Source organism: Sceloporus undulatus, chromosome 1, assembly GCF_019175285.1.
Source record: "Sceloporus undulatus isolate JIND9_A2432 ecotype Alabama chromosome 1, SceUnd_v1.1, whole genome shotgun sequence".
NCBI lineage: Eukaryota > Metazoa > Chordata > Lepidosauria > Squamata > Phrynosomatidae > Sceloporus > Sceloporus undulatus.
In genome coordinates, this window is record NC_056522.1 from 57,446,967 (window position 1) to 57,474,578 (window position 27,612).

The window sequence follows — 27,612 nt, forward strand, 5'->3', positions numbered from 1 at the left end:
CCTTCTCCTTTTGTGTAGTGTCTTTTTAGATTGTAAGCCTGAGGGCAGGGAACTGTCTAATTAAAAAGATTGTATGTACAGTGCTGTGTAAATTTACAGCGCTTTCTAAATAAAGGTTAATAATAATAATAACAACAACATGTCAAATTAACATACATTGGAATTGGATGTTTGCACCAGAAAGTGCAGCAGAACACTAGCAGTTGAAGAGGTTTTTAATGCCTTATTTCAAGTTGAAACAAAAATGCTATTCTTCTTGGATGGGTTTTTGAATCTAGCAGAAGCCCTCAACTGCTTGCAGACAGGACAGGAAGAGAACTGTAGTGTTTGCCTGGTGTGAAGTCCTTTAGAGTAGTTCAGAGACTGGGAATACTGGTACTTAGTCAGAGTAACCACACTATAATAGAAAGAATAGTTGTGGTCTATGTTTGAGTAAAGGTATGGCTATTCTGGGGCACATAGTGGTGGGAAAATTCATCTCTCAGCTCTGCAACCAAGCCTTTCCCCTGCTTCACATTTTCCTTTGTGGAGAGTGGTAAAGCTTTATCTGCCTCTACCACTACCCTTCCTTCAGATCTCACAAGGCTGCCACTGCAACCTAGTGCAGGAGTACCTTGAGGCAACGTTTCATTTTACAGAAGCTGTTTTGCTGTGCCAACTCAAAAAACCAGAAAAGCTCCTGAACTACTTCAGATAAAGGAAGGGTGCTTATGATGGTCATAGAAGCAGAACAGAGTGACTCCAAATGGCTTCTGTAAGTAGACAAGAGGGAGGGCACAAACATCTAAGTATGTGAACATGCCATGAAGGTAATTTTCGAAGGTTTTGTTAACTCTGTTTCTGAATAGCCTTTCCTGTGCCTAGTAAATTGAGGAGGGAGTGAGAAAAAGCAGGGCAGAAAAAGAAATATATGAAGAAAAACAAGAAGCTGAAGAAAGGAATGGTAGAAGAAATGTCATTTGGTTGGTATGAAGCAGCAGCAGCAGCACCACCTGACTGGGCTAAAGCAAAGGAAGGAACTGAAGGAGCAAACCAGGACTATCTAATCCTTCAACAAGGTTTAGGATCATGTAATCCTTTCCTCACTGGGCAGCAAGAAGAGGTAACCCATCAGTGGATGTTTTCTTCACTGTATACAGAAATCAAAGTGCCGACTTCCAACTTATCTGCACTCTTCTCTCTTTCATATAATGATATGGGCCCAACACAGGTGCCAAATATACAGTGGAAGAAATGATAGGATGAGGGCAAGTAGACTGCTCATAGAATGGCAGGGGATGTTCAAGGAAAGAGAGATAAGCAGAGCTGTTTGAAGAAGCCATCAAGTTTCTTCTAGTTACTGAGCCTAAAAGCAAATAACTGGGGCAGTGTGGACTTCATCTCAATGTATCTGTTGACTGTGCATATTGAGTCTACACTGAGACTGATTGAAAAGTACAAGATGGAAACAACACTGAAATTTTATGCTTACAATAATTCACTCAGAAGGGAGACAAGACTGCAGCTCTGACATCATTCTGTGGTAGACTGTAATGACAACTCAGAAAGACTCAATCCTTCAAAAGAAATATATAATTCCTCAGCCCATAAATCACAAGCCCCTTGGAAGAAGACATTAATTCTTGTGTGAAATAATTATGCACTTCTGAAACTGATAAAATGCATCTGTTCATACACTCATTACTTGGGAGTACATTTCTTCTTCTACTGGCTCCTTGTTATAATCTGGATCTTCAGCATAATGTGGAGTGCATGTCCTGAAGAGGGAGAAAAATATCAGGGAAGGGGCCTCCACTGCTACAGGGGAGGCTTCCAGTCATGAGGTATTAATTGCCAAGTTTGAGTCCCTGCAGGGATATCATTGTTGCCCACTTTGAAGGAGGTGCTGAAACAAGGAGCCCTGCTTCTGGCTGAGAATGGCAGGGGAATCAAGCTCTGCTACCTTCCCAGCATGCATCACCAGTACTCGGTCTGAGTCCAGAATTGTGTTCAATCTAGCAAAAACAAACAGAAGCACAAACAGCGTCAGATGGGGATTGTGGAAAGGGCAAAAATATAAAAAGAATCTGTACATCCTTCTAGCTGCTCCTGTAACATGAGGGGTATAAGACTAACCTTGCTGAATTATACCAAAGGCTCATGTAATTCAGCAGCCATGTGCAGTGACGTTCCCAACAATGTCGTCTATTGTGCAAATTGTCACAGCAATGTCGCTTAGAAATTAAAGCTGAGCTAAGGTGATTTGCACCAGCTGAGTGATAGTCTGTTTTTGAGAGTTGTGAGAGCAGACATGAAAGGTAAAGGAAACACTCACCTGTGAGCAATAGTCAACACAGTTTTGTCTGCAAATCGCTGGCGGATGGTCTCCTGGAGCAATTTGTCTGTCTTCTGATCCACACTTGCTGTGGCCTCGTCAATGCACAGAATCTATTGTTGTGACAAAGAAAGAAGAATTATACAGATACAAGAAATAAAGCATATAGTTATGAATAGAACCAACTGATGGCCCTGATGAACTATGGAATGATGATCCATGGTCCAACTTTCTTGTCCAAAGCTACTGGCCTTCAGTGCCATACTGCCTCCAAGTCTGCAGATTCTGATAGACCTGATTTCCATCCATTTGCCTAATCTCCTTTCACAGTTATCAAATCAGAGCTAGAAGCAAGCACCATATACCAGTTCATGTTGTTGCAAATTCCATAAATTACTATGCACTGAGTAAGAAAAACATCAGGCTAGATGAAAGTAAGTTATTTATAAAACTACCACATCCATATTTATGATACCTTTTTGGAATGGGAGTAGACAATCTTCTCACACTTTATATGTTGTGCAATATGGTATCTTCTCTATCAAGTATACCATGATCATCCAAATACTGCTACATAAATCTTCCCTAGTCAAACACAATGGCTATCCCAATCCAGAAACTATTGCCAAACACAGGGAAACAATTTTGAAACAATGGCACTCACTTTGGCCTGAGTCAAGAGAGCTCTGGCTAAACAAACTAGCTGCCTTTGTCCTACAGAAAGACTCTTTCCTCTCTCCCCCAGTTCACAATCCAGTCCACCTACATAGAGAAAGAAAATAAAGTTAAATTTTGAGTTTCTAAGTAAGTTTTAGACCTTCATTTCAGTACTAGTCGAGAGGATGGAGTGACAAAGGAGGTGGGTAGTTCGAACTGTTTGCAAGCAGTTCATATCTCTGGCAAAAGGAAGGTATGGAATTAAAGAGAAGTTAAAATGGACAGAATGATTGGAATATAAGAGGAGCCCTCTATAAGTGAGCAGTTCAAAGGTCTGGCAGAAGTGATCTTTTCATCCCTCAGCAGCCTGCTGAGCAGAGTGGGGGGAGACCGAAGGTGACAGAAAAGGAAAAGGGGCAGTCCTGTCCATTTTTTGGTACTTCATAATGCTACAACATGGAGCAACTGATCAAATACACTTGAATATTTCTGGGCGCCACAATTCAAAAAGGACACTGAGAAACTAGAGCGTGTCGAAAGGAGGGCGACTAAAATGGTGAAGGGTCTGGAAACCATGTCCTATGAGAAACGACTTAGGGAACTGGGGATGTTTAGCCTGGAGAAGAGAAGGTTAAGAGGTGATATGATAGCCCTGTTTAAATATTTGAAGGGATGTCATGTTGAGGAGGGAGCAAGCTTATTTTCTGCTGCTCCAGAGAACAGAACCCGTAACAATGGATGCAAGCTCCAAGAAAAGAGATTCCACCTCAACATTAGGAGCAACTTCCTGACAGTAAGGGCTGTTCGACAGTGGAACGCACTCCCTTGGAGGGTGATAGAGTCTCCTTCCTTGGAGGTCTTTAAACAGAGGCTAGATCTCCATCTGTCAGGGATGCTTTGATTTGAATTTCCTGCATGGCAGGGGGTTGGACTGAATGGCCCTAGTCTCTTCCAACTCTATGATTCTATGATTCTAATTCTATGATTCTATGAAGGAATGCAGTCCTTTCCAGGAAATAGGTTCTCCATGCCAAACTATAGTGGGGCCCAACCAGCTCTACTCCTGTGTGTATTAATGGTTCCTGCCTTGTTTATTACTCTGATCAGCATATAAATCTATCAGATTTTTTTCCTAAGATCTCTAACAAATATAAGCACTGCCCCCTTCTCCAAACACCACACTCACCCATCTGTTTAATTACTGCCTGCAGGTGACATTGCTCCAGGACTTGGTACAACTCAGTATCTGTGTGTTGTCCCTGAGGGTCCAGGTTCTCACGGACTGTCCCACTGAACAAAAATGGGTCCTGGGGGATTATGGCCAATCTACACCTAAAAGATAGGACAGATGATGGACTGCCAGGAGGCACCAGCTTAAGCAAAACAGAGTTAGTGATGAGCATGTAGCTGTCATCAACAGACAGTCCTGCACCTTCTTATTAAACTGACTTTTTAAATTACTGTGCAAGAGATGGGACAATTAACTATTATCATTCACATCCTGAGTAATAACTGGTTTAGCAAGTTACAGTAAGGCTAAAGGATAGGAAGAAAAATATTTTCTTTGGTAACGTCATGTCATGGCAAATGTTGGAATTAGCACATGGGTTCCCAGCTGCTACTCCAGTGCCTGCTGAACACAACCTACCTCAGCTCCATTAAGCCTACGGAATGGCTGTCAATATTGTCAAGGAGGATTCGGCCAGATTTCAGCTCCACCATTCGGAAAAGGGCCAAAAAGAGAGTGGATTTGCCAGAGCCAGTGCGCCCAACTATCCCTACTTTCTCCCCAGGATAGACAGTAAAGGTTACCCCATCGAGGGCATTGGGTAGCTCAGGCCGATAGGCCAGTACCACCTGCTGGAACTCAATGTGACCCTGACTTGGCCAATCAGGTGCAACCTTAAAGAGAGAAGAGAAAAACAGTCAGCAACCATAAGCAGTAACATTTCCCATCAATGTTCCACTATAAAGCCTTTTTGATCTGTCCCCAAAAATCACCAATGTAAGTGAAGTAGATCCTGGTGCTCTGTAGCAGTGCTTATTGATATCTGACTGCAAGTGTGATGTTAGTAAATGAAACAGCAGGTAGTATAGAGCAGAGAAACATTCCAGCTCTTTTGCTGATGGAGTCCAGAATCACCTTTCAGACAATAATAGAATTAGATCCCAAAACAGCTTATTCTACCCAAGGGTTATACAGGGCAGAATCAAACAGTGGAAATCACACTGTGTAAGTGTGACCTCCCCACCCCCAACTTCTATTAATCATGAGAACTGTGCAAGCAGGTTAGTAACAGAGGAACATTCACTTTGCCAGTCTGTTTTCAGCCTTCATATCTTTTTCCAGCTTCAAACTGCCAAGCTAATATATATGTTAAAAATATCAGAGTCACTTTAATAACAATACAAATTAAACCAAACTAGGCCAATGGCCAGCTATTAGTGTTTTGCCGTAATGATAACAAGGTCTCCAAAACCCATCTGCCTAGTGGCAGAAGCACAACCCACTACTAGCATGGCTTTAAGAGTCTTAAGACAGCCTTACCTGGAGCACTTTCTCCTGAGGCTCTATGGGGATCTCTGTGGCATATTCCTCTGTCCGTTCTACACTCACCATCATGGTCTCTGTTTGGGTGAAGCTGGTGATGAGTCCAGATAACAAGTTTGTGACTGATAAGGCATACGAAAGGGCTAGGCCAACAAGACCTGAAGGGTCAAAGAAGGGCATCATCAAAAAGTGTCAGGGAAAGATTGCAGGAGACTAAAATTCTGAAATGAACAAAATGGAAGAGAGAACCTATGGAGATGAATGACATCTGCTTACCTCTAAGACTGGAAAAGAAATGAGAGAGAGAGAGCGCGCAATGTATTCAAAATCTATATTTTGAATAATGAGCAGTGTTATGTTTTTTTGACCATTCAAGATCACTATAAAACATTTTTAGAATAGATAAGAATGCCTAGAGCCAGCATAATGTAGTGGTTTGGTCACTGGAGATCAGGGTTCGATTCTCTCCTCAGCCATGGAAACCCACTGGGTGACTTTGGTCGAGTCACATATTCAGTCCAAGAAAACCCTGATAGGTTTGTCTTAGGATTGCTGTAAGTCAGAAACAACTTGAAGGCACACAACAGTAACAAAATAATGTCTAGTTATTCTTCTTTTCTTGGTGCTTTCTTGAACCATTGATATGTAAGACTTGTATTGCTTTTGCTTGTGATCAGCTACAATCTTCATTGTACAGTCTAGCTTGGTAGGTATTGCTTAGGAAATAAGTTTGCCTCCATGCTAAAAGGTTTAGTAGATAACTGCTCTTCAGCTGAGATTCCAGCTCAACATTAGGAGAAACTTCCTGACAGTAAGAGCTGTTCAACCATGGAACACACTCCCTCAGAGTGTGGTGGAATCTCCTTCTTTGGAGGTTTTTAAACAGAGACTGGATGGCCATCTGTCGGGGGTGCTTTGATTCTGGGTTCCTGCATGGCAGGGGATTGGACTGGATGGCCCTTGGGGTCTCTTCCAACTTTACAATTCTATGATTCTATGACTCTGTGATCTTTGATATTTTCTTTTACCCTTTTCTGTTGTTGTTGTTGTTTTTTTAAGAGAGTGGGCAGAGAGAAAAGAACACATAGAGAGACTGAAATGTAGTGAGAAATACTGAAAATATGTCCCCTATTCCATGTTGGCATTAATGGTAGGCCCTGAATTTTCAAAACTACTCTTTAGTCTGCTTTCAGCCCTTCATTCTCAGAATGTGGAAAAGAAGCCAGGATTCATTTTCATGAGTATGATAAAGGAGGAAGAGAACAGTGGGGAGAGATGGCTATTGATGAAGAGGTATCCTTTTACAGAGATTTGTCAAGTGGCTTACCTGGATCTCCAAGATTCCTCTGGTGCTGGATGATTGCTATTCCTGCAATAGCAGTAACTACTGCAACTCCAATCATCTGCAGTCGAATGTCAAGCCACTGCATCGCAGTGTTACTAGCAAAACGACAGCGCTGGTTGAGCTCTAATCGCAGCTGGTTCTCTGTCTCAAACCTAGACTGGATACAGCCCAGAGGTTAATTTCAGGAACAATCTGTCATAGTTCTCACTGTCACTTTTAATAGTGCCATGGGGCCAAATCCTCAAGCTAGCACTTTATGGCAGGCTAAATTTCTTTTAAGGAAAAAATATTTTTCTCCTGTTCACAAATACCTACTCAGAGCTGTAGAGCCTAAGTCTATTCCATCCTTTGCTGTCATTTCAGGCCCTTTTATCAACAGAAAATGACCCAGAGGTTTGAAAAAAATAGATTGCCTTCTAGCCCTAAAACAGTCTAGGACATGTAGAAAACATGGCCAAATTGCCTCCAAAGAGCATGGGGGGGGGGGGGGGGAGATGCAAGCTGCCTCACAAGGTTCCCTGTGCAGACAATGTAGCACTGTAACACATAACAGCTGCCCGCCCCGGTTTAGTCCTTCCTTGTCCAAAGAATAAAACTCACCTGTCTGTGGCCCTAGTTGCCCTTATAATGCTCAGACCTGTCAAAGTCTCTGAAAAGTGAGTGTAGATAGGAGACAAGGTGAGGCTGTAGAGGCGCTTGAGTTCACGGGAGGTGAATCGGTAATAACGCTGGATGGAGTAGTAGATGACTGCCAAGGGCAGCAGAACTAGGCCGATCCAAGGAAGTCCATAAGTAATCATCACTAGCATGCCCAGTAAGCCAAAGATGTTGGCCAGAAAGATGTTAAGAAGGAAGGGCAGACTATCATCAACACAATACAGGTCTGAAGAGAAGCGATTAAGGATACGGCCTGTTGGCGTGGTATCAAAGAAAGTCATTGTAGCCTGGCAATAAGGAAACGAGTGTAAATGGACAGTATGCATTTTGTAATTTTATTTTCTTCTTCATGGATTCTGTCCCCATGGAGTGCCCCTGTCAGGGGAACTCTATACACTACTAGAGTTTGAAGCCCCCCACACGCCCTCCAATTGCACACAAAAAAGACATGGCTCCCAACCTCTCACACAGTGTGTGAGGTTAAGTATGGACAGAAACAGAGAATTTTGTCCTCTCTTTCCAGAGTTACCAACTTCTGCTTCACTCTTCCCAGCCACACAAAAATGAAGTAGAAAACAAAAGCAAAATTCTCAGTGCTAAAAGACTGAAATAAGATCTGCCAGTCTCTTAGTAGAATAGGGCAGTTTATTATCAGCGGGGGGAAATTACATGCTTTTATTTGGGAGATGGTATATAAATAATAAATAAATAAATCCTATTATTATTAAATAGTTTTTATCTGAGATATGACCTGATTTATTTGTCATTTACATGGGAAAACCACCTGTACATCAATACAGAACTGGCAGAATCAGTTTACAGATGAACACTATAGGGAAATAGTGTTATTGTTCATATTTAATATTAACCTAATTATTATATATAAGACCTAAATTTAACTTCTTCCAATTTTAAAATATCTCTGTAATTTTTTACAAAGAAATTTTCTATGCACCCATGTACCTTCTCTGCCCAAACAGAACTTCCAGGACCCATGGCTGTCCTGTCCAACAGACTTTACCTTCATCACCCTTCTAAGCAGCCTATTGTGAATAACAGTAGCAGCGTGGATGGTGCCATAGGCAAAGAGGAAGGACCTTAGGATGGTGAAGACAGAATTTGCCCCAGCAATGCAACCATACACTGTCAAGTAAAAGTTCACATCTGAAGCAGCATTTGAAGTTCTGGAGACCAAGACTGGGGAACTGAGAAAAAGAAAGACAAGATCAGTCAGGATGGGGATTTCAGTAGGTTGGCCCTTCTTTCTCTGGCTCCTGTCCCAGCTCTCTACGAAAATCTATAGCTTTCAATGTGTGAGGGGGTGGGCCTGCCCCTGGAAGGCTACAGGAGAAAACCTTCATTTTTCCAGTTGTGCTAATCACCTACCCTTCTGAACCAGTTGGCTATGTATTCTGTCCATGATTGTTAGGAGCCCTACTCTGTTCTTTCTGGCTGCCTCAAAACAAGGCTGATGTTCTCTTTTGGGGGTGGAGGCAAGACCATTCTTTCACAAAAATATTATTACTACTATTACTGCTACTATTATACTTATGGTGATGGTTCAGCCATTTGTTTACTTGGTGTAGGGAGGCCCACAATGCCAAGACTCAAGAATCCTCTGGAAATTTTTATATGTTGACCCATATTATCAGAATTTTTGTAGTTTCAATCATCTTCACCCAAAGCAAACTCCTATTCACCCTTAGTAAATTTTCTGGGAAACTTTGGGGTGAAACAGACAGCCCCGAAGGGGCAGTGTCATACCGCCCCTTGGAAAGCTGGGTGGGCGCTGTGGCACTTTTCCGCTGCTGCCATAGCCTTTCAATACTCCTGTGGCCAAAGTACTGAAAATCTGCCCCCGTATGGACAGCGTGACACCAGCTTCAGGGTGGTGTCAGGGCGTGCGTCATGCATATGTCATGACCCTATGCTGCGGGGAAGCCGGCCTATTGCGCCGGTCTGTTTTACCCCTTTGTTAACATTTTCTCTCTTTCTTCTAACCTTTTCACCAGTTCATCAGGTACTTCAGTGAGTCTACAGCTCCTTTTGCTCATTTTAAAAAGGACTTTATGAAGGGACTGCTAAAACAATCCATACATTCAGGAACATTTGTTGACAGACATGCCACCCCTAGTTCAGGTCATAACCTATATTGACATACATGAGTACCCCATGGGAGAATAGTAGCAGCTGTGAGTTGAGCTGAATGGATATGTTGCTGACAGAGGTATTTCCTGCATGGGGAAGACTGGAGATCCAGTTTGACAGCCACCAATCAGAGATGTTCCTAGAACCTGCAGAAATGCAGAAATGTCAGACAGTAAGATTTAACTCTACCTACTCCAATAAAAATGTACTGAGGGCCTATGATATACAGTATGTGGAAAATATTACTCTTCAATTTTAATATGAGAAAGAAGCATTATAACATGAGAAAGTGCATTATACCATTGCCCATACCATGGTTACAATGTAAGTGTATACTGCAAAGTGATTAGCACCTTCTCATGTAAAAATTGAAGGTTCTGACTTGTCTAAAAGCAATATTGTCACATGAAGCAACTTCTTGCTGCGTTACTTGAAAGTATCTTGGACAATCACAATGAACGCTTCAAATAACAGAGAAAGAGAGCAAAAGAGCAGATGCTCTTGCTTCTCTGCATTCTCCTCTCCCCACACCCCAGAGCAATTACATTCCTAGAAATTCCATTAATCATCTTGTAAACCCCCAAACTCAAAGCTCATGTTTTCCCTCAGGTTCTGGATAAATACTTTTGCTTCAGAAGTGAGAAGAAGTTAGTGAGATATGGACAAGGCATTCTTTTGTTGTGGTGGAGAACATATATAAGGGAAGAGATACTACTGCTTGGAAATATTACTTTTTTGGACTATATTCCCAGATTCTAGGCTGGGGGCTTTAGAGAATTGTACTCCCCCAAAATAACCCTTCCACACACTGAATGAGACATATAGTAAGTTCAAATCTGATGAAAAACCATGTTTTCCTACTAGCTGAAGTAGTTCCTCTGCTTAAAACAGTGCCTGTGCCTTGGGCTCCAATTCCTTTTGCCTCTTTCTATTTTACATGCTAGAGGAGGAGATCAAAAGCATTCCCTTTCACCTTTTAACTATTCAGTATCCTAGGACATCCGCATACAGGGATCTGTGGGTTGTTTAAGCTATGGTTTAGAAAGAAACCAGAATCTGAAACCATGAATTGTTGTCATTAGTCATAATTAAAGAAATGCCAAATTTGGACTCCACATGGAACTGTGATTAATTTTAAACTAAAGGAATGCTTTGAGTCTCCCCCTTTGATAAGTGAAAGAGGAGGAAACAGGATGTGCAAGCTCAATGCTCATGCAGGTTCTCATAACACATGAACCATGGATTCCTTTATGTCTGAACCAAACCATTGGCTGTATTCCATGGGAAGAGACTTGTAATGTTATAAGTGAACCTCAAAATTTCATATTAATTCCAATACTCTATGCAATGTGATAATGCAGATTTTCTGAACACTTATAACTGAGCCTGTTTGAACAGGATGTTGGGCAATACTGGAAACTAACAAAATGAAGAACAAAGCCATAATCTTTACCTTGCATTAGTAGCAAGGAGAGGAGGATGGACAATGCAAGGCAGCTGCCAACAGCCAACCAATATGCTCTGTAGACCTGGAAAGCCACTGCCCCTTCTTTCTTCTCTTCCTCCTGCTTGAGAATACAGTTTACTTGGTTTGAGTCTTCTTCCTCAGATTCTATGTCCTCTTCTTGGTTAGCTGTAGTAGGTACTTAGAAAAAAACCCATCAAGTTGAAGAAAGTTTTGTTGGGCAACCAAGTACACCAGCCATATCTGCAGAGTCTCAATGTAATGAACCCAGCTAAACGCACCCCTTAAAGAAGATGCAAATAAAAATGTTTAAATAGGTACATGTAGATATAACACAGCTGAACAGTACTTCCTACTAGTGGAATAGGGTCCATCTTTCTTTAACACATTCAGTTATTCCTGAATCTAGTGCTGGTAACCAAGGTATACCTCAAGCACTATTTTTAGGTATAACTATCATTGCTGTGCAAGATCCTGGTGTATTTCCTCAGAGTGCACTTCTGTTACCAAACCTTTAAATGACAGCATTTGATTACGGGTAAAATGTTCTTGTCTCCTTTCAGAAATCACATCAACTGTGAGTGGTGATAGAATGTGGCTGTTGCAGCATTATGGACAGCACCTAGTTACATCTGTGCTATTACAAGTGACGCAACTCATCCCACCCTTTTCTCTGCAATGCTGGGATATTTGGAGATACACTTTCAGTTAAATCAAAGAGAAAAAGGACCTACAAGGCTACCCTATCCTCACCAGTTTATTAATTTGGGTCTTTGATTTCTAATTCTCGAGATGGTATACACTCCTTCTTCATGGAACAGAAGCCTATCTTCTTTCTCAATTTATTTTATGATGAGATTTCCACTGCAGTTATCTTCCCCTTTCTCACATTGCATGGAAACTAGATGCAGCTCTACTTAAATAAATAACAGATATCTTAGGCTAAGACTTTTAAGAACTGCAGTTGGAGACTTGGCTTAACAGTGCAGAAAAGCTCTACCTAGCTTTCTCTTTTTATTAGTATTTTAATGATTTTACCAATAAATAATGCATCTGATATCTAGAACAATGTGGTATATCAACTTGGGATTCATAACTATCCAGCTAAAAAAAACCTCCAGCTGAGACTACGAAAATAATGATGATGAGGTTATCTCTCCAAAATGCTGTGGATATAATATATCTTGATTTCAGTAAGGCCTTTGACAAAGTTCCCCATGACATTCTTGCAAACAAGCTTGTAAAATGTGGGCTAGACAAAGGAACTGTTACATGGATCTGTAATTGGTTGACCGGCCGAACCCAAAGGGTGCTCAACAATGGCTCCTTTTCATCCTGGAGAGAAGTGACCAGTGGGGTCCCACAGGGCTCTGTCCTGGGCCCAGTGCTATTCAACATCTTTATCAATGACTTGGATGACAGAATTGGGGGCATACTTATCAAATTTGCAGATGACACCAAATTAGGGGGAATAGCTAATACCCCAGAGGACAGGATCAAAATTCAAAATGACCTGAATAGACTAGAAAGCTGGGCCACAGCTAACAAAATGAACTTCAACAGGGAGAAATGTAAGGTTCTGCACTTAGGGCGGAAAAATGAAATGCACAGATATAGGATGGGCGACACCTGGCTGAATGAAACTACATGTGAAAGGGATCTAGGAGTCCAAGTAGACCACAAGTTGAACATGAGTCAACAGTGCGATGCAGCAGCTAACAAGGCCAATGCGATTCTAGGCTGCATCAATAGAAGTATAGTGTCTAGATCAAGGGAAGTAATAGTGCCACTATATTCTGCTCTGGTCAGGCCCCACCTGGAATATTGTGTCCAGTTCTTGGCGCCACAATTAAAAAAGGACATTGAGAAACTGGAGTGTGTCCAAAGGAGGGCGACTAAAATGGTGAAGGGTCTGGAAACCATGCCCTCTGAGGAACAACTGAGGGAGCTGAGGATGTTTAGCCTGGAGAAAAGAAGGTTAAGAGGTGATATGATAGCCCATATTTGAAGGGACGTCATATTGAGGGAGCAAGCTTGTTTTCTGCTGCTCCAGAGACTATGACCCGGAGCAATGGATGCAAGCTCCAGGAAAAGAAATTCCACCTCAACATTAGGAGGAACTTCCTGACTGTAAGGGCTGTTCGACAATGGAACAAACTCCCTCGGAGTGTACTGGAGTCTCCCTCCTTGGAGATCTTTAAGCAGAGGCTGGATGACCATCTGTTGGGGATGCTTTGATTTGGATTTCCTGCATGGCAGGGGGTTGGACTGGATGGCCCTTGTGGTCTCTTCCAACTTTATTATTCTATGATTCTATGAAAAACCAATGTGTGTATTGGGAGTGGGTGGGTGCAGAATGGCATTTTCATTTAATTAACTAATAAATCTGTACCATGTTGCATAAAATTTAGAGTCCTCTTGGTTTACTCTAGTAGCCTTTACTTTTTCAGTTAATTTACTAACTCAATCTATCCATCAAAAAAGTGACAGGGTATTTATGGCTTTCCAATTATACACAATCTTTAAACAAGCTGCCAATATAAATACATAATCAATTCTACACAAGGAAGGGACTCAATTAAATTATAGGGGGGGAAATATCTACCTAGGGTTCTCCAAATAAAGATTGGAAATCATGTAGCTCTTTTGATGTTTTTGGACCGCAACTCCCAAGATTTTCATTATTACCTATACTGGCTAGGGTTTTCAATCCAACAACACCTGAAAGATCATGTGATTCTAGATATTATTCTTCTCTTTGATAATTTTAGCCAGAAAAAAATGCTATGGAGTACCCACATACTCAACTCTCCCTTAATCATGTTTCTTGTTGGTTTTTAATAGATTTCCAAACTATTTTTACTCCTCACCCCAGTCCTGACAGACAATTAAAAGGCTGCAAACAGAGACTCAAGTGTTTTCTGCAGTTGCTACAGATCTAAAGGAGCCATACCATTCAGAACTTACTTTTGTCCTTGTTTCTCTTGTCCATCCTCCTAAAGTTAGGGGCAGATTCTACCAGCGGTAGAATTTCTCCTGGGGTTCCTAGAAGAAATTAGATCAGAATGCACTTGGATGTTGCAGAATCTGAACTGCTGTATTATTTTCCTGAAATTTCAAACTCTAACTTGGAGCCGGAGATGTCTCTCTCCAAACCAAAAACCTCCTTCCATTCAAGAAATAGTCTCTGATCCAGTGGAGACTCCCACTAGCAGAAAATGGTGCAAGATTTTCACTGTTTTCTTTTCCTCTTGCAGCCCTCAGCATCACACCCCATACTATTCTGGAAAGCTTGTCAGCCTTTCAAGGGAAATTTGTGAGGGGGCACATGGAGAAATAGAAACTGACAGCACCCTGTAAGTGGACTTCTGCTCATGGGAACCTAGGATCCAAACCACTGTCTTTATCTCTCTATGTAGAGCTCATGGCTGCAAAATCTCTGCTCAACACTAGCATATCCTTGAGCATGAATCTGTAAGCCTCATCTATTTCCTTCCCTCTGTTCATTAAGCAAACTCTAACCATAACAATTGCCCTTCATCTTTATTTGCTTACTTGCACTGTCTTTGCTCTTTATTTTCATGGCATTTTTGTAATAAACTGCATTCTATATAAATCAAAATTTTAAATCATATGTTATTAAATTTCTATCTGAATGTTTGACTTTCTGTATGTATAGTCTAATGAGCCTCCAGAGTACCTCAAAAAGTACCAAAATACACATTTTAAAATGTTCATAAAATGGCACTAAAAGAAACATCATGCTTGAGTCAGTAAGTGCAACATATTAAGTACTGCAAATCAACTACACATGAGCAGATACAATGCTTCAAGCCTGATATGCCAAATTCTCACTTCGGGGAGGGAAGTTCTGGAAAAAAAACCTTAATAGAAGACTCTACTAGATTATACCTGTCTTGATGATCTTGCCATTGTCCATCAGCAATAAGATGTCAGCCTTCTCCAAGAATTCAGTTCTGTGGGTGCAAAGAATCCTGGTTTTATGTCTGAGAATTCCCAAAATGCACTTCTGCATTAAATGATTGGCTACATCTGCATCAACAGCTGCCAGGGGGTCATCAAGAAGATATAGTTCTTTCTCCTAAGAAAAAACATAATATAAAAATATAAATCAATGAAAGATATATTTTCTTTGAGCCCCTGTTTTTTATATGACAAAACTGCTGGCTTTCTATTAAGATGAGAGTTAGTGAAGTCCTTTAGGCTTCACCTGTTCTGTTTAAATACAGGCTTACCTCAGTTAACAATGCCTCTGACAAAGAAGCTCCTTTTTACAAAGTCTTTTTATGGCAATGCACCCCCTTTTCCTTCTTATCCAGCTAGAAGCTTCTTAGCGGAATTGGTATTGGGAGGATGATGAAGAAACACAGACTTTCAGTGTTGTTTTGCAGAAGAACTTCTGCAGTAAACCATGCAACAAAACTTCAGCTAGGAAAGAGTTAACTGCATAGCCATGAGTGCCTACCTGTAACAGGCAAGGTAAGCAATAGCTGCCTCCAAAATCTCTTACTGAGATATGTGTACAGCAAAACAGAGAGAAAAGGTGTAAGGAGATAAGCTTGCCTCATCTACTGCTCCCAGCCAGTTAAAAAAGCATAGATCTGTAAGTCTGGCCACCAAAATTGAAATCCTAAGGAAACTGCAGATTGGTGAAAGAAGAAAATATATCTGGAGAAACTTTCATGTACTCTCCAGAAAGTTCAAAATATTTTTGTTTACTTGTCCAAGGTTAACCTGACCTGGTTGTTTCTTCTCACATGTGCCTATTGCTAGTTTTGAAGAAGTCTTCTAAAACATGCAGAACTGATGTTCTGTTTTGTAGTGTAGGAACCTAACTAATTTCTTTCCATGTTATTTCTACATCTGCTACCAAACATTATATTAAAGAAGTCATGCCTAAGAGCACTAGATTAACTGAGGTATACTAACTGTATACTGCCCTTTACTCATTCTGTCTTTTATCTACCTGGTAAACAGCTCTAGCAAGTGCGACTCGAGCTTTCTGTCCCCCGCTGAGGGTCACTCCATTCTCACCCACCTCTGTCTGATCACCTGCTGGCAAAATCTAAAAAAAGGAAGATAATTAATTTAACAGCTACTGAACTAATGCAGCAAATTAGTACCTATGACCCGTTACAAACGGGCAGGAAAGTACTTGCTCAGCACATACTAGGGCCCCTAACCCTAGTACGGACTGAGTCCATACGAAATGGCGGCGACCGTTCCACACGGCCGCCGCCATCTTGACGTAGCGGATGCGCTGCATCCGCATGTCGCACCCCAGAAATGATGCCGCGAGTGCGCGTTTCGGCACATGCGGCGTCTCTTCTGGGGTGCAGGAAGGAGCACGATTTTTGCGCTCCTTCTTTGCAGCGTCCAGGAACCGCGCCGTTTGGCTGCTGCGGTTCCCGGACGCTGCAACTGACGGCGGCAGCAGACCACCGCTTTTCGGCAGTCTGTAACCCGCCTAAGACTCCTGGATGATTGAGTCACAGATAGGATACACTGCAGACAACAAAAGAGGCTAAGTGAATTTCTCACTATCACTGAAATCAGACCATGGGCTGGTTCTGTTTCAGTTGTTCTCAATCCACTGAAGCAGAGAGAGCAAAAATTCCCAATACATTATGCTGGAAGCTTGACAATCTTTATGCTGGGGCATGAAATGTGACGTTGCAACTGTTCCCAAGATAATGCTGCAAACCTGAATCAAGAAAATGTTCTTCCTTTCCAGTTTCCTTCCATCCCAGGAGTGAACATAAGGATATAACTTTAAAAAGTCCTCACAGAAGCTTCTTCCTCACAGAACTATGACTATGAAAATAAAATACTGGGGATGATTATGAATAGTATAAATATATTGTCTGTTATCCAAATGCAGATGGTTATGGGACAGATTAATTGGTTTAAACAGAGCTTGGTTGTACTGTTTTAAATGACAAACCTTCTCTAGACTGAGGTGGTTTTACACCAAACCAACCTCCCCATCATTAAAAAACAAAAACTACAGACATTGAGAAAACATAACACATAAGACTCCTGGAACTCAGTTTTCCAATGTGACTCATGACTGCTGAAACATACTGTAACATTGGAAAATTGTAATAAACACATACAAAAACTCTACAGCATTACTAAACTCCAGGGTCTTCCTTTCAATATACTTTGCTTGAGACTAAATGATTCATCTCACAGCTATTAAAAATTATTCCTTCAAAAGTGTTCTCTCTCAGGCATCAAGAATTCCAAGTGTCTGGAAACAGAGCTAAGTGCTAAAATACTGATCATTTTACTGGAATACTAAAATACTAGAGCAATTTGGTTCCTGGGAAACTGAGGGTTACAGGACACTCACGTTCAAGTCATCAGAGAGAGCACAGGCTTCTATTACTTCCTGGTAAAATCTGGCATCGTATTCCTTTCCAAACAAGATGTTTTCTCGAACACTTGTAAACTGGATCCAGGGCTCTTGCGTGACCAAGCCGAATCCTTTCTCCAGATCCCAAATGTAAACCTGCTCACCTTGTCTGCACATATCCCAGCAATGGGCAACACAGAGAGTTAAAAAAAGCACATAAATAAAACTGACATGCAAGTGGGTTTAGTACTAGACCTGCATGCTGCATTGTTTTGATAAAGAAACGTGGCCCCATCTGCAAATTTATTGCAATTACAAGTAGTAATGGAAAGAGGTGATGAACCAGCCCTGTGAAAGATGCAGAAGTAACTGATGCTCAAGGGTTGCAAAAGTTAAGCAAGTCTGGTCCTGTTCATTTGTCTGGATGGAAGGCCACTGAAAATCTCACAAGTAAGAGTATATTCTAAGTATAATGAAAAACAGATGTTAAAAATTGCTAACCATGGTGTAGTCATAAGTCTGTGGTCCTTTTCCCTGATTCATTTTTACTCGTGGAGTGCAAATCTGAACCCAGATTAAGAGACCTAATGCTCAGTGGCTGAAGCTAAGGTCTAGCAAATGAAATAATAGGTTCTATGAAATTAGAAGGAAAGTAGTACTGGCTATTTACCTTTTGAGTTCTCCTGTGATAGCTGCAAGCAAAGTACTCTTTCCACAGCCAACCTTTCCAACAATTCCCACTAGTGCTCCCTAGAGATGAAAAGAAGCACCAACATTACAAGTTAGTCCTCAAAGTTGCTATATTACTTTAGAAAGTTTAATCCATTGATTAATTTAATTTAAAGCATCTTCTTGTGCTATCCACAAAATTAAGTACTAAGTCTTACTTGTTAAATAGCTTACACAGTGGCGTTTACATGTAGCAGTGCTCTTCCTTGCTCACCTTTGCTACCATCAAATCTTGAATATGAAGCTCCAAACTTGTTCTAGGTGTTTGTGGTTCACTGTTAACATTGCTTGCTGTCGACCATGAGAAGATGGCATTGTGCATTTCTAGCAGAGAACATGGATCAGAAGGTCCAGCTACAAGGGAAAAGCAATAAAATAGTCATATCAAGAAACGTATTTGGCACCTGGAATATCTTGCTTTCTTGGAAAACCAGCCAGAATTCTTAACTGCCCTCCCAAACAGGGCTATGCAGAGGATCAAGTGGCCCAATGAGCTGCTGCCAGATTGTTAACAGGGGTTACAGGGAGCACACTCCCTTCTTGAAACAGTTCCACTGGCTGCAAGTCCATTTCCAGGCACAATTCATAAAGCCCTGTAAGCCTGAGTCCAAGGCTGTTTGAAGGACCATCTCTTCCTTTATAAGCTCTTCTGGAGAAGCCCTTCTCTCTGTTCCACCATCTTCTCAGGCTCATTTGGTGGGAATAAAGGAGAGGGCCTCCTTGGTGGCTGCTGCCAGAATTTGGAATTCCCTCCCTAGAGAGGTCAGGATGACCCCATTTTTGCTCTTCTTCAGCCAGCAAGCTAAAACATTTTTATGACAGCTTTCAATGCTGTGTGGTGCTGTTTTTAAGGTTTGTGTTTAGTCTTTTAATAATTTTTAATGTTTGTAGCTTTATAGACTGTCTAATTTTGTATGCATTCTATTTAAGCTTTTGTAGAATTTTAATTTATATTGTTTTAAAATATGTTGTTAGCTGCCCTGAATCTCATAGTTGAGAGAAAGTTGAGATACAAATAAATAAAATAATATGTTATTTGGAAAATCACCACAAAAATATTTTTAGTACAGTCTGCCCTCCCCATATGTGGGGGATCCGTTCCGGACCCCCCCCCCCAATATGGAGAAAACAGCTTATGCTCAAGTGCCATAGAAAATAATGGGGCATGTGCTCGCGGCGGCACAAATATGCACCCCATTACTTCTGCCAGGGCTTGCAGAAGGCAAGCCCACCTATGGGGATGGCTGACTGTATCAGTCTTTCTTAGTTTTGACGATGTGTCAGGAACCTTGAGTGTTAGCCCTTACATATCCCTAATCTACAAAGGAGGGGAAATAAACCAAGAAAAGCACAATTAGAAAGGTCTATGGAGTAGCAGAACAAAAGGTATACAGATCCTGCTGCCATCCAAGCAAATGGGATAGAAGTTGCACTGCTGATATGAAATCAATTGTTTTAGGTTTGGTTTCAGTTGTCTGTTGCCTCTTTCAGGGCATGCCCACAATGCTGCTGCCCCTCACCACCACTGCTGCCTGTTTGCATCAATTCACTGTACAGTATACCTTCTTTGAAACTTCACATGAAAATGATAGGGGAGAACAACTTCTGTTTTGATTTCAGAGCCATCAACAGTTACTTTATACATCTTTCCTTTCCAGTAGTGAGTGCCAGCCATTAGGCACTGAGCACCAGAAACTCAACAGAGCTACTGAACAGTAAAAGGTAGGTTTCAGCATACTTGGGGCCACTCTGAAGTTTGCAGAAATATAAAAAAATGAAACAATAACAAAATACAGTGGTACCCCGGGATACGAATGCGCCGCCTTATGAAATTTCCGGGTTACGAAAAAAATCCATTAAAAAAAACTGTTCCGGGTTACGAAGGTTATTTCGGGTTACGAAAAAAATTTTGGTGCTTTTCGGCGCTTTTTCGCACGAAATCGCGGCTTTTCCCCATTAGCGCCTATGGCATTTCGGCTTGCGAATGCTTTTCGGGTTACGAAAGCGGCTGCGGAACGAATTAATTTCGTAACCCGGGGTACCACTGTAGGATAAAACTTCCAAAGAGCTCAGCATACTCATCAGCCACATAATTCTGATTACCAGCTGAAAAAGATATCATCATCATCATCATCATCATCAATCCTCTGCTGTTTTCCAAAAGTGGGATTCAAGGCAGCTATGAAAGATGAAAAACAGCAGGGATGGAGAGAAATTACATAGCATCCCTGTGAAAGGCATGCCTGGCTTAAAAAGGAATGCTATTATTTTACCAGAATACACTGTAATCTTTTTCTTGTACAAGTGAAAAATGAATTCTGTGCCAGATTCTATAGACACATACAGTGAGTGCATCCCCTTTCTGTTGTCACACTGAAAACTAATAAACCAGGAGTACCTCTGCCTCCATTCTGGTGTCTCTACTTCACAAGTTCACCATACCTCTGCTGTAATAGGAATCCAGATCCTGGTCTGCAAGCTCAAGGAAGTGCTGGATTCGATCCAAAGATACTTTGGCTTCCAAGATCCCATTCAATATCCAAGGAAAATTATTCAGAGGGAGAATGAGCATCCCAACAAGGGCCAAAGCTGTAAACACCTATGATGGAAAGACAGATACTTGGGGGAGAAAATAAACACAGCAGTATTTCAGCAAAGTAGGAGAGTAATGAAGAGAAGGCAAATGGCAACAGTCTTATTGAAGGATGTGTCTAGGTATATATTTATACTGAAAATAATCAATAAATAAACAAACATGGAAATTTCACAGCCACTAAAATGGACCAAAATTCTGTACTGCGAACTCTACAAATTAAGTGTATTATTCATTTTTTCATTATTCTACTTATTAAAATACATGCTCCCTCTGCACAAATCTGTCTAAGGTAGCAAAGACTAAGGTAGCAAAAAGATGGGCATTAAAGGAGGAAGAAAATGAAAGAAGGGAGTTATTAGCCAATTAGACATCTAGAAGAAATTATATAAAGATAGTCAGATATGTTGGGCATTAAAAAAACTAGAAAAATATTTTTAAATTGAAAGGAAAGGCTGACACGCATGGAATTTTGTTTTGCATGTCAAATCCCACAATTTGGGCAATATATCAGCCCAGGGTATGCGCCAAAGACAGCACTGTGTTTTCCTCTTCCTGTGATAGCTGCATTTAGTATGGAAGTAAATGATGGGAATAAGTGATGATTTAAGAAGAGCCAAGAGAATGCACTGATTGTAGCTTTGACTCTTTATCATGACTGTGATTTTTAAGATATGCAAGGGCAATTGTAGCAACTTGATTTTCATAGAATCATAGAATCGTTGAACTTTTAAAGACCTGCTCCCCCCACCCCCCATACTGTCAATTTTCAAATTATAACATGGGAAGTAAAAGTCCTGAAAGATGTAAATGGGAAAATGAAAGAATATGATGCAGCTGAGAGAGGGTAGCAATATGTCCACTGTCCTACAAAACACAAAATGGAGGACTGAGGAAAGCCAAAGGAGTTCCAAAAATTGCATGTCATGGTAGAAAATACCCTTTTGGATGTCCTAGTCAACTAGTGCTCAGCTGGTGTCAGGGCACAAAGAAAGGTCTTGCCAGTTTGTGGGTAGGCAGAATCATAGGGAAGGAAGTGGTTAAAGTACACTAGTCCCAAACGGTTTTAAACTTCAAAAGATACAGGGACGTAGCCAAGGGGGGGGGCTCTTGGGGTCCGGACCCCCCCAATTAGAAAAATGAATGGTGTGTGCTGCTGCGCTGCCACGCCCAAGCCCCATTATAATGGTGGCACTTAGTCTGGACCCCCTCCCTTCCTAAAATCCTGGCTACGTCCCTTAAAGATAACAACATGTACTTTGGATCGAATCAAAAAGAGGCTAGTCACCAATAAAGTTAGTATAAAACAGTCTATTTTAATGCCCAGTTAGAATTATTGCCCTAGAATGGCCACACTTCTTACCTTGGTTGCTGAAAGCTGGTGTCCTAGTAGAACGTAAGTGATAAATATGACAATAGAGACAACCACAGGCAAAGCTGCCCAAAGATAGACACATACAGCATCCAGATATTTGAGTGCTTGCAGGCTCTTTAGCTCTTGAGCTCGGGAAGCATGGACTCTAGTGCCAAAATGCTTTTCCCAGGTGTAGAACTTGATCACTCGCATACCACACAAGAACTCTGTCATCAACTATGGATACATGAAGACACAACAAAACAGTCACAGCTAATATATTTCTTCCACAAACCCAGAGAAACTTCTAATTCTGCTATGCCTTATGCTACCTATACCATACTGAACAGAAAACCCAAACATGTTTTCCTTCTTGCTTGGTACTTTATCAGAGAAAGAAAATCAGTAACAATGCTGTTACAATTAGGTTACTATACAGAGAAATCAAAAGCCCTTCATTGAGATGTTATATGTGGGTTAACATTTCATAGGGAGGGCTCTGTGAGAAGAACACAATTTCCATTCAAATTGAGGTTTAGGTCTTAGTAACTCCCCACAGCAGTGCTGAGAAAATACTGTTTTGATCCTTAACAATTTATCCCCCCAAATGCTTTTGCACAAGTTTAATAATAAAAAGCAGAACTCTGCACGTGCTATTTTGTGTTCTTGCACAGCTCTTGCTTACTTCAAAAGGGGCTGCACCAGAGAAAGTCAACAGTTATCTTGCAAAGGGAAGTAAACAGGAAGTTTTAACCAAGATGTTGGGGTGGTGCCATTTTTTTAGTTTTAGTTTTAAATAAATTGAAAAAAAAAACACCTTTTTTTCCATTTTTGGGTGGGATTGGGATTCCTTTGAAGGTCTCAGAATTGTCCCTAGGAGTTGTTTGTGGCCCATGGGCCATATTTTCCCCATCCCTACATGGTAGGAACAATCAAAAGGCAAACCCAAAGCAAGCCCTGAAACACCATATATCTCCATCTCACCTTAACACGTATATCCTTGTGCTTCAGCATCTCTTTGTTATTCTCCATGATGCGATTAGCAATCACTTTATTGATGGGCACAAGTAGCAGAGCCAAAGCCAGCCCTCCCAGGAAAGCCACTCCTACCTGCTGGTACAGGAGGTAGAGAGTGATGGCAAATTGGAAGGGAAGGCTCCATAACTCGTGGAAACTGAGACAGAAGTTGACCAACCGATCAGTGTCAGTGCTCATAAAGTTGACAATCTCACCTGTGGTGAAGCCAGCCAGACTACTTCCACTCACTCGAAGGGCTTTCTGATAGATGGCAGAGATGACTGCAGTGCGCACCACAAGCATTGTCTTGTTTATCTCATAACTAAACTGGTTTCTTAAAATGGCACCCAGGAAGGAACCAGCAAAAAGTCCCAATGTATACATCACCCCATGGCTCAGAGGTTCTTTGTGTGACTCCATAAAACTGACCAGAAGGTTCAGGAGCAGGGGCCCAGAGAATGCTAGCAGACTGCCAGCCAGTTTTAGAAGGCCCAGGGAATAGTAGCGCAGCCCAAAAGCTGTGTGCAGCACTGACAGAAGATGTACAGACTTTTGAGTCTTATGAGAAAATGTTGAAACTGAAAATCTTTCACTTTGGGAAAATAATCCATCAGTGGAAGATGCAATATTTTCACTCTCTTGGCCGAGAGCTGCTTTTTCTTGCCAACAGGAACAGAAATGTTCACGGACTCTATTGGCCTGGAGCTGTTGAGGGAGCTGAAAGATATCCTGTGGCCGATTTAGCATCCGCTGGTAGCCAAACTTCATCAGGGGATTCATCCAAGCATAGGAGAAACGAGAAAGCCAGCTCTCTCCATCTTCTGCCACTCCTGGCCAGGTGGGTACAGAAATCCCCAAGTCTGTGATCAAGGGTTCATGCTGGTATGAATCATTGAGAGAGAAAAAATCTGGCCTGTCAGCCACAGGGATGATGTACCCAATAAAATAGAGAAGAAAAGAGACCAACTGCAAGCAAAGGATGGCAAGTCTAAAGACAGTGACAGGTTGAAGATGCTGACCATCTATTTCAGTCTGGCAATGCCAAATCAATGTGATGATAAGTGATGGGATGGGAAGGAAGGCAAGGATCAGTAAGATTACAGGACCACGATGGAAACTGTATGGAGACTTGTAGATAGCAAGCAGTGCCAAGCTGTGTGTAAGCCACGCCAAGGTGACTATGCCATCTGACAGTACTTCTAAGTATAAGGGATCCAATTTCTGTTGCCAAATGCTTGCAGGGATTATGTCAAGGATGGACAAACCAGCAAGAAGAAATGATGCAACAATCCTGCACTTCCATCCAGGTTTGTACACAGCCCGAGAGGCTAAAGACCTAATAAAGAGAGAAGACCAAGCAATAAAATTTAATCTCTTCCCCTTTTCTAACATCCATGCCTCTTTCTCTTCATTCGAGGAAGTCTGTGTGGCTCATTGCTCAGCCTCTGAAGTACCATTTACATCAGAGAAACTGCCACACTGATCCAAGCAAAATAACTGTGCTGTTTGGTATGCTGTCTGTGGGGTTGTTGTTTCTTTCTTAAACAACAAAGACATGCACAAGATTTAGTCATTTATTCCTGTGAGCAGAGCCAGCAATGAAAATGGTTATGTGTGAGCCAAAGGCAACACAAAGAGAATGTCAAGAAGGGGAAATCCTCTCATTATATAGATTTTATAGGCTCAAAAATGCATGCTTATTGTATATAAACAGTTTATTCCAAACCAGAATACTGGTATTCTTTATGCAATGTCTGAATTCTGAGATTAGAGTAGGCACCTTGTATCAAGTGAGAGTGCATATTAAGCAATGGTGTGCAAAGGCTGTTTGCACTCCTCCAGTACTCCCAGACTCTCTTTTCCTTCCTACAAAAAGATGGCCTCTGGTGGAACCCATTAGGAACACTGATTCAACTTTTCAGTTACATGGGGGAGGGGAACCATACTATTTAACATAAAATATGTTTTCGAATCCAGAAGTGAACATCCAGCTACTTTAAAAATATATATTTTGTCATTTTGGGCTGTTCATTTGGCCACCAGAAGATCCCAGTGGCAGCAAGCCAGTCCTTGTACTCAATGAATTTGTCCACCCCAATATAAAATGAGCAAGTGACATTTAGCTCACAAATCAAGACCCATTAACTATACCTTGGTGTTCCTATGTAGCAGGCACTGATTACAGCAATTATTGTATGGGGAATAATGTTTAAAATCAACTGATTAAAACAGTGTCCAATATTATCATGGACCCAGACAGGAAGTGGATCTATTGGACTGGTCCCACACAGACTAGCCAGGACCTCCTCCATCCTTCTCCAGGAAGAAGTACAATACTCAAGAGTTCCTAAAATGAAACAGAGGAAGACACTGGATGAAGCATTAAAAACAACAACTGTTGCTCTAGCTTGGCAATCCTTACAATGAAGAATAAATATATTTTTACTACTATATCCTGCCTCTTTATAAAATGACTGTGAATCACAAAACAATAACCAATCTGTCTGCTATATTGTTATACTGCAAGGCGGGGCAGGGGGGAAGCATAAGCTTTCCCATGGTAGTCACATATGCCTTGAAGATCCATGATTTCACTGGTGTGGATAGTCTTGCCATTTATGAAGATCACAACTATTCCACACCACTTGCGTGGCAAGCAACAGTTGCTGAAGTGCCCCCTTCTGCCTGATCAGCGTGGCATAGTGGTTTGAGCATTGAACTTTGACTCTGGAGACTAGCGTTTGGCCATTTAAATCCCCTGGGTAACCTTGAGCAAATCACACACTCTCAGCCTCAGAGGAACGCAATGGCAAACCCCCTCTGAAGAAACCTGCCAAGAAAACCCTGTGATTAGTTCACCTTAGGGCCGCCATAGGTTGGAAACCACGTAAATGCACACAACAACAATAAACCTGATCATTAAAGGTATGTTGTGTTTTTATGTTTTATATGTTTTAACTGCCCTGGTTCAATGCTAGGGTAATTCTGGAAACTGTAGTTTTGTAAGACATTGAGCCTCCTCTGTCAGAGAGAGCTCTGGTGCCACAACAACCTACACTTCCCAGGATTCCCTATCACTGAGCCAGAGCAGTTAAACCAGGCTCAAACTACATTATTTCTGCAATGTGTTTTGGAAACATAAATGCATTATTTTCCCTGAGTTCAATACATTTCTAAAACCCATTTCCCCACAGGGCAATGTGGCTTTTGTAAAAGTGTATCATCAGAATCATGCAAATAGGTGTCAGATTTAATAAATATGTTAAGTTACTTATTTCAGTGAGTCTTAAAGATGCCACAAGATCTTTCTAAATAATAATAATAATACCAAAAGCATCTGAGGAAGTAGACCGAAGTCTAGAAAAGCCCATGCTGCCAATTTCTTTATTCCAGTGAGTCTCAAAGGTGCCACAAGATCTGTCTGCATACTGATTCCACAGACTAACACAGCTATATCTTTGGATTTAATAAACAGGGTTACAAATCACCACAGCCTCACAACCGAGTTGAGTGTGTAAAACTACCATCTGCCCTGTCTGCAACTTACAAGAAAATAACCTTGATGCTGGAACTGGAAAGTACTCTGCACTTGTGTTTCGTCTTCTCCTCCTCCTCCTTGGTTTTCTGCAGCAGGGAAGAAGGTGGAGGTGAAAAAGGACAACTGAAGGTTATCAAATTGTGGTAAAATTCAGTAATAATGGCAGCATCAAGGTCTCCTTGGAAGGAGGAGGAAGGAGAGGAAGGAGGAAGCACTGGGAATATAGATGAAAGGTGAGAATGGCCTCCACCCCTCCCTTCCCATTTCACAAGACTTGCCCAAGAAAAGCCTCATGGCCTTTGTGTGAGAGAGAGAAACAGCAGAGACAGAGAATATGTTGCCCATCATTGCCTAGCTCTCCTCTGCCTCTGAGGATCCATTATTTCCCTCTCTCCTGAAGGCAAAGTCCTGCCACTCCATGTTGGCAGAAATGAATACTGTACATAAAAGGATTTCCGGCACCTAAAACCTGCCCACAAAATGGAGGGGAGGCGGGTCAGCTTTGCCCAACCCTCCTCAGCCAAACAGATCAAGCTCCAGAACACACGCAGGACTGGAATAATGCAGCTTTAACTGCTCTGGCTCAGTGATAGGGAATCCTGGGAACTGTAGTTTGTTGTGGCACAGAGCTCTCTCTGGCAGAGAAGGCTCAGTGTCTCACAAAACTACGGTTCCCAGAACTCCCTAGCCTTGAGCCAAGGCAGTTAAAGCGGTCTCAAACTGGATTATTTCTGCAGTGTGTCTTGGGCCAAAGTTATTCCATGCTTCCCAAAAGATATGCCTCCTTTACCACAGACTCTGTTTTCAGGACAAAATGGAGATCCCAAGTAGAACAGGCTCGTTCTAACATTCGTTGCTCTATGTT

The 27,612-nt window shown here is 41.5% G+C and overlaps 1 protein-coding gene across 6 annotated transcripts; it reads right to left on the reverse strand.

Moving 5' to 3' along the window:
* Positions 1-1,554: 1,554 nt before the first annotated feature.
* ABCC10 (ATP binding cassette subfamily C member 10) lies at positions 1,555-27,612 on the reverse strand. 6 transcript variants are annotated; one of them, XM_042462264.1, is made up of 23 exons: positions 27,026-27,217; positions 26,757-26,833; positions 25,361-25,556; positions 23,177-24,545; positions 22,202-22,429; positions 20,688-20,844; positions 18,460-18,599; positions 18,187-18,266; positions 17,514-17,685; positions 16,125-16,223; positions 15,050-15,239; positions 14,105-14,182; positions 11,126-11,317; positions 9,686-9,818; positions 8,546-8,729; positions 7,468-7,811; positions 6,850-7,019; positions 5,520-5,680; positions 4,620-4,873; positions 4,158-4,303; positions 2,979-3,076; positions 2,315-2,427; positions 1,555-1,994 (listed from the first exon to the last, which is right to left on the reverse strand). In XM_042462264.1, exons 3-23 carry the CDS (start codon positions 25,519-25,521, stop codon positions 1,859-1,861), a joined length of 4,605 nt encoding a protein of 1,534 aa, XP_042318198.1. In that variant the 5' UTR covers positions 25,522-25,556; positions 26,757-26,833; positions 27,026-27,217; the 3' UTR covers positions 1,555-1,858. The 6 variants fall into 6 exon arrangements, 5 of the variants coding, with proteins under 5 accessions (XP_042318198.1, XP_042318215.1, XP_042318207.1 ...); XM_042462281.1 differs by lacking the exons at positions 25,361-25,556; positions 27,026-27,217 and adding an exon at positions 27,538-27,612; XM_042462273.1 differs by lacking the exon at positions 27,026-27,217 and having other exon boundaries at positions 26,757-26,886.